Source organism: Pundamilia nyererei, unplaced genomic scaffold (assembly GCF_000239375.1).
Source record: "Pundamilia nyererei isolate P.nyererei 1_Seehausen unplaced genomic scaffold, PunNye1.0 scaffold00273, whole genome shotgun sequence".
NCBI lineage: Eukaryota > Metazoa > Chordata > Actinopteri > Cichliformes > Cichlidae > Pundamilia > Pundamilia nyererei.
In genome coordinates, this window is record NW_005187674.1 from 593,324 (window position 1) to 600,792 (window position 7,469).

Sequence of the window (7,469 nt, forward strand, 5' to 3'; positions counted from 1 at the left end):
GAATTCAGCACAGACTAACATCCAAGGGATAGCAGTGACACACATCAGTTATCAGCTAGCCATCTAACTGTATTCTATCTCTCTCTTCTAAACTTCTTCCGGCTCCGCTTTACTCTTATTTTGCAACACCACCCTCTAGTGGTGCAATATGATATAAACATTACAGAACACAACATATAGTTTCATGCATCGGTTAAAACACTCGACTCCAGCTACATGACCCGCAGCTGCAAACACTTCACGCAAGTCGAGCTGCCCGAGATTCACAGAATTTACAGAAAATGTTCAATTTTTGGGATTTATATCGTTATCGGACGATAAATGTCTTATATCGGGATATGAGATTTTGGTCATATTGCACAGCCCTAGCGCCACTTTATTGCTGTGTTTCATTGCAGCACTTTAATGTACTTTATTTAGATTTTTTTACTTGCTGAACTGCCCGGTTTTGTTTACATGTTTCCTTCGATCGAGCTTCTTTCGTCTGGGCTATTTTTTAACTTTTTGTAAAGTATTATTTGTTCTATTTATCATTATCGATATGACTTGTCGATTCTCACTGGCTCCTCTTTGAGTCACCACCATCACCAAGCAGCACATCAAAGACATTACATTCATACAAATTACTTGCATGCTGTGTGGACGCAATTCCCCTCTTTGTTATGATCAGAGCCGGGCTCATCACTCAAAAAGTAATTATTACTCACATTACACAGGACACTTTTCTTAAACATGTAAAAATGCAGTACATTACTTAATTACTCCCAGAAGAAAGTAATTCATTATATAGTTCTTACATTACTTTCACGTCGCTGTGTAAAATGACCTAAAACACACCGCCTGAGGTAATTTCTCATTTAACAGTTGAAACTGCAGACCTACACACCAACACAAATCCTATTGAGGACACACGTATAATCTGTCTCTTAGTATTAGACAAAGCCTCTTATAGCAGAAAACAAAGCCAACAGCAAAGATGAAAACCAGCACAAACAGACTTTAAAGCGATCGCCACGGTGAATCTACTGTAGAGACATGAACAGGTACAAACGGAACCTGCAAACTGCTCATCAGTTTGTTACCTGTTGAAGTTCAGGGTGTGTCTGCTGGGCTGGGGTCAGTGTTCACTCAGCTTTAAGTCACTCTGGGTTCTTGGCTAGTTAGCATTGCAGTTTACACTTTACCACTGCACTCTCTCTTTGTGAAGTAAAAATAAAACTAATGACCATATCCTGCACCACTATTTTCCTCCTCCGACACACAAACTGATCGTAGCACAAGTGCACGAACCGATAAGTGTGATCGACAGACAAGCAGACTAACAGCCCCAAGGAACTGGACTACTGGGAACTGGTTCTCTACGCAACTGGTTACCGACTCCCATCCCTAATTCAACCTGACATCCTCGTGATCAGCAAATTCTTTGGTACAGTAACTTTTCTATATTAGGAAAATGAGTTTGGCAAATGTAGGTTACAGAGAGGCCTTTCATGTGCTATGATTTGTTATAAGCAGCCATCCATGTCCCACTGTGATATATGACCCTTGAGGTTTTTCTCTGGTGAAAAACTGACTTGAAATTGGTGCCGTTTTTCTACTGAAACTATGACATTTCCCATGATGCTGACGCTCAGAGCTGGTTACAGAAAAATCAATCTACATTTCTAAATGAAAGGACATTCTGTCTGCAGACTGTGAAACAAAACTGATTTGGCTGCAGTTTTTAAAAAATGAAACTTTAAAGTGTTTTTCAGCATTTCCTGTTATGAAGTATAATGACTACAAAACGCTAACAAAATGAGGTGAATTGACTTGTGCCCTGTACTTGGAAGGTCACTAACTTGTTATCATATCTTGAAGGTAACATTTTGCAAGGTTTCCTTAAATATACAAAGTTATTGCACCAAAACAAACACATAAACAACTAACAAGCAAACAAAATAGAGAACTTCCATCAGATGTGGATGATTTTATAATAGGCTGTTCCTTATCACTCCCTCCAAATAGATTTTTTTATCTGGCTCAATCTGAACTACGAAGCGAGTTTGAGGATTTAATGAGGGGCAAAAAACAAACTGCTGTAAAGAGGTGAACTCGACTTAAAATACAAGGAAAAAACAACAGTTTCATATACAAAATCAAAGCAAAAGAAAAAATTATTTAACCTGCACCAGAAAATACTAAAGACCGGATATAACTTAGATTTTCTCCATTTAAAGCAATGCATTACCAGGGACTGTAACATCTAGTCCTTTTTACTGAATCAGAAACACCTCCAACATCAAACTGAGTAGCACTTCAAAGTTCATTTCTGCTTGATATAGTCGCATTATTGATCCATAAATATCAAACATCTATTCTGCTTGAGATTCAAATTAAAAGCCTCCCTGCAGAGTGCTTCGGTTCAGGCTCAGTTTGTCATTCTGTGGATCCCCGACACTGAGTAAAGTAAAACTTCTGGTTTAATCCCGACTTTTCAGTGTTAAAAAGGCAGTTAACATCTTAAGCTTAGGTTTACCATTGCCATGGCAACTAGGCTGCAGACCTAACCTGCTCCATGTTCACGATAAGAGAGCAAGAGGTATGAAATCACCGCCTAGTGACGAATCAGTTCTCCAGGAAACAGCGTCACCATTCCTGGAAGATCCTGCTGACCTCACTGCACTGCAGAAAGAGTGTTTAAAGTCTTTGTTTTCCTGATGAGCATCAGGAATAAATACAGATTCTTAAGACACAACATAATTCCTTGATTTTTGCCTCTGGTTGACTACAGATTTTTTTTTTTTGAATTAACTGTTCTATGAGTGTAAGTATAATCCTAAAACAAAGAACCTATTTGTACTTGTAGACCTTTTATCAAGTCTACATGGAGACCGAGTCAGTGGATGAACCACCTCAGGATTTTTACATTTATTCTTTACTCACTCTCAGACTGTTGAACACCACCAGCAGCTGAAAGAATAACACTTTCTTACACACATATAAACAATGATTTAACTGAACAAAAATTCTAATCAGTCAAATTCGCTCGTGTCTTAATGACAGAGCTGTGAGAAGTCTGTTTAGTTACACAGTCGGCTTTCTTCTCTGGCTTCAAACAGACTTTAACTTTATTACCATAGCAGGTCTTTTCCAGTCTTATTGACAAAAACGCCAAAGTGCGCACACATTCATACTAACAATCTGCTGCTTTGTCTGCAGCAGCTGTGTTACTCTCAGTCTGTATTATCCGTTTAACCATATTGTTCAGTTTTCTATTCTTTGTAAAAATCAGGTGTTCAGCTGTCTGCAGACCTGCCTGTGTTTCTGACTTTTTGTTGTTTTTTTTGTATATTGATAATATCCATGTTAAGGTTACAGAACATACAGAGAGGATATCCGTACCCTGAACTTGTTTCATAGTACAGGTGTCCAACAAACGTGTTTAGAATTTCTAGCATGCAGTCAAGTAAAGAGTTGTACAAAACCTCATTGGAACAAATGCTTTGCCTTTGTGCTTCATCACATTCTCCAAGAAAAAACAAACCCTGAACATGGGCGACTTCTGAACAAAGAAAAAAATTTAATTGAAATTAATCAATAGGTAAAATAAGCGTTTGGTGTTATTATATTCAACAGAGAGCTGACAAAAATGCGTCCTGGAAATAGTGGCATGAAAATATTTTAATTCTTAGTTTATATTTCATATGCGTAATATTACGATTCAAAAACGTGTATGTAGCAGTTATTATCCTTCCAATCTGGGAACATCTGGCTGTTTATTTTAGCCTCACCTGAATGGGCCGTGGAGACAAATGCAGCTCTCTTTAACAGTGTTTAAATGTGTGCCTAGAGTGTGTTTGTGGTTAGTTTTGGGGTAAATGTTTAACTGCCAGGTGATCAAACGTCCGTGCTGTTGCTATGGTTGCCCCAAACGGGTTTCTCTTAAGACCTCAGGTGAGCAGACATGATTAGCAGGTTACTTAATGAACGCCCCCCCTCCACCACCACCACCAATTGTCCCCACAGCCTGCCTCTGGAGGGAAACGACTCATTGGGCTTAAGCGTAAAACCGAACAATAACAGCAATTTCTTCCCTCTTAAAGTTAACTTAAATCCTTATTTTCTGCTTCCTAGTGGCCTGTGCTGATTTTATACGTTTTGTTTTCGGTCTTTAAGTACCTGAGTTCTGGTAAAAGTGCCGGAAATCACCTGTGCAGGAGCACTAGCAGCTCCGTTAGCCTTGTTGCTAATGTTAGCTAGCGTTAGCGTCCTACCTGCTCCACAGTAGCCGGGTCCATGGACTGAAGCCGGGCGGCGTTCTCGTACTCGTCCTCGCTGTTGTTTCCGGCTCCTTCCTCCGTGTCCTGGCTGGACCCTACACCTCCCGGTCCGGTCACCCCGGGCTGGCCTCCGCCGGCCAGCGCCCCCACCACCCCACCGGAGCAGGTGCCTGCCTGCCTCCGCCTCTTGCTCAGCCCGGGCCCGGAGCAGCAGCTGCCGATGCCTCCGCCGCATCCGACGACGCCGGACGACACGACGAGCTCTCCGCGGGACCCGGCAACCATTCCACCGCTGTTGTCCCGACCATCGCCCGGCCCCACAGGGGACACGGAGCCGACGGGCGGCGGAGAGGCCTGCTGCGGCCGGGAGCTCGCCTCAATGCTCCGCCTGTCGTCCCTGGCGGAGGGTGGAGCGGGCTGGTAGGACCAAGGCGGAGGGGAAGCCCTCGGTCGGGTTCCAGTTCGCCCTGAGTGCGGGTGAGGATGTTGGTGAGGGTCGGAGCCGGTCCGACGATCGCTGTCATCTGCGTGGTCCGAGACGCCGACCCCGGAGCTAGGCTTCTTCTTCGGGAGAATAGTCATGGTGGAGAGTGTGGAGGAAGCAGGGAGGGGGTCAGAGGGTGACAAGTCCTCCCTTTCTAGATCAAATAAGACGGTCTACTCGCCCTCCGTCCCGGCCGTTTGGCACCAATCACCGAGCTAAGGCTCTTATCGACCCGAAATGGACACAAAAGCGACGTTTCTGCTCCTTTTCAACGGTTTAGTTGAATAAAAACAAAACGCGTCTCCCTCTTCCGTCCACAGCGCGTCCGGTCACAACATCAACACAACATGACGTCACGTCCGGGACGGCTGCCACGGCACGTTTACGGCAGGACGTCAACCAGACCTTTGTTTTTATTCCGTGTTTATTTTAAAATCCAAACTTTATAATAAATATTTTATTTATTAGAAAAAATCTTTTGTTTGTATACTACTACTACAACTACTACTACTAATATTAATAGCAGAAATATATAGTTATTATTAATAATACATTTGACATGACAAATACATACACAAAATAATGAGCTTAATTAAAAAAATAAATTACATTAAATATAGAATTGCTTTTACATATTACTTTTTGCAATTTATTGTAATATTATTATTAACCTTTATTTAACCAGGAAAAGTCCCATTGAGATTAAAAACCTCTTTTTCAAGGGAGTCCTGGCCAAGAGGTGACAACATTTTGAAATTACAAAGTTACATACATATTATAAGTGACAATTACATTACGTAATACAATTTATTCATTTCAGTTAAGTATGCAAAAAGTATGTAATCAGTGTTATTATTTAGTATGTGTAAATGCAGAAAAAACATCCTGCAGTTATAAGTTGCCTTTTTTCTCAGTGTCTCTTTAATCTGAACTCTCTGCATCTAAATGTGACATTTTCTTGCTGTGTGATATGAGAACTTTTCTCAGAACAAAACTGTGTAGGTGTAATTTTGAAAGGGTTAGGATGGGATTCACGACCAAATATTTCAGGTCAGTTTGCTAGCTGGAGACTTTCTGAGCTACATAAGCTCTCACACAGAAGATGGGCCCTGCAGATCTGCAGTTTATTATTAGGAACTTTCTCTCTGAACTTCTCTCTATATGGACACCTGATTTTTACTCTAAATGCAATTGCAGAAATATGAAGTGTCTTCAGATAAATAGGAATACAAGTTCACATTGCATAACATCATAATCTAAAACTCCACAGAGATAACCCAATGAACTGCCTGGCAGGCTCTGACTTAAAATGTTTCAATTTGATATCTGAACCAAGGAAAACCCTATTCATCTAACCATCCATCCACTGAGCCCATCCCAGTGTTTTGGGGGGATAGGTGGGGTACATCTGTAGAGGTCACCATTCTGTTGCAGAGATATTTACTAATACATATACCTTGTACTTTAAAAAGGCATATTTTCCCTCAGAGAACAGAATTAAATGAGATATGAACTGATGTGACTTTTACCAGGTTTAGATAAGACATATGTAATTTGAATGTGAGCACGAAGTTAAGCTTTAGAAAAGAAAACTGCTGAAAACTGGTACATTTATGAAAAAAGTAAAGTGAGTTGGTTCTTGATCCAATAAAATACAGCTTTTCTCATTTTTATTTCATGAGTTTAATCTTTAATTTCGACCCTTCTGAGTTGTTTGCCTAGATTGTTTCTTTTACAGCATTTTTGTTTTCAAAGGCCGTCATTGGCTGTCGTAACTTAACCCTATTGAAAATAGTAGAACACAGATTTCTTCCTGTCAGGCAGTAAAACAGACTGACTAAAAAATACAGGAAGTAGTGTTAATTCTCCACGATTAAACCAATGAAGAAAAATAGTGTGTATACATATATATATATATATATATATATATATATATAGAGAGAGAGAGAGAGAGAGAGAGAGAGAGAGAGAGAGAGAGAGAGAGAGAGCTATCTCTCTATATATAAAAGTCTGGCCATCTGTCTTTACACAGCAACATAATTCACGGCAACAACTGCTGGTTGAGACAAAAGCAAGAAAACAGCCGAACAATGATGTTCGACAACAGGTCATGTAGGTGTTGCCTAGCAACCAGAGGAGAGGAATCAGTTAGTGATGGAGAACAAATAGACCGCTGCGTTCAGCTCGGCATCCCGAGGGAGAAGCTTCACAAACCAAAACGAACCAGAAGTTACTCCTGATCGCTTTGTTTTGTTTATTTAAAAAAGAGCTTTATGTGCAGCCCTGATGGCGCCACCGTGTGGCCGACGTGCTTATTACAGTCAGGAGAAACAGCGCTGCCGCTGTGACTGTGACCCAGTTAAGAACAAGTTCAGGATGACATTATCTCAAAGAGCTGAGAGTGACAGGAAGCAACCAAACAGACATATGCAATAACAAAACAAATTTCACACAACAAAAGAAACGTCAGGAGTGAAAACTCACAGGTTATTTTAGTGGATACTGAGTGGATTTATCCTGTGCTGTTTTCAAGGCCAGGAGGGGTGCTGGCTCATGATTTCAAAAGTTATATACACACACACACACACACACACACACACACACACACACACACACACACACACACACACACACATATATATATATGCGCAGTATCTTAGGACAGAGATCTCCGATGTTGTTCCCGGGATCTGCTGGAGCCACTCGCCTAGCTTGGGAGTCAC

General features: G+C 41.1%; 1 protein-coding gene across 2 annotated transcripts in view; it reads right to left on the minus strand.

The window, feature by feature from the left end:
- otud5a (OTU deubiquitinase 5a) overlaps window positions 1-5,181 on the minus strand; it is a 36,381-nt gene extending 31,200 nt beyond the window's left edge. For both annotated transcript variants that reach the window (XM_013915224.1, XM_013915223.1), the window contains exon 1: window positions 4,257-5,181. In XM_013915224.1, the coding sequence (XP_013770678.1) occupies window positions 4,257-4,844 (588 nt within the window). In that variant the 5' untranslated portion in view covers window positions 4,845-5,181. The remainder of the gene's footprint in view (window positions 1-4,256) is intronic.
- Window positions 5,182-7,469: the final 2,288 nt, after the last annotated feature.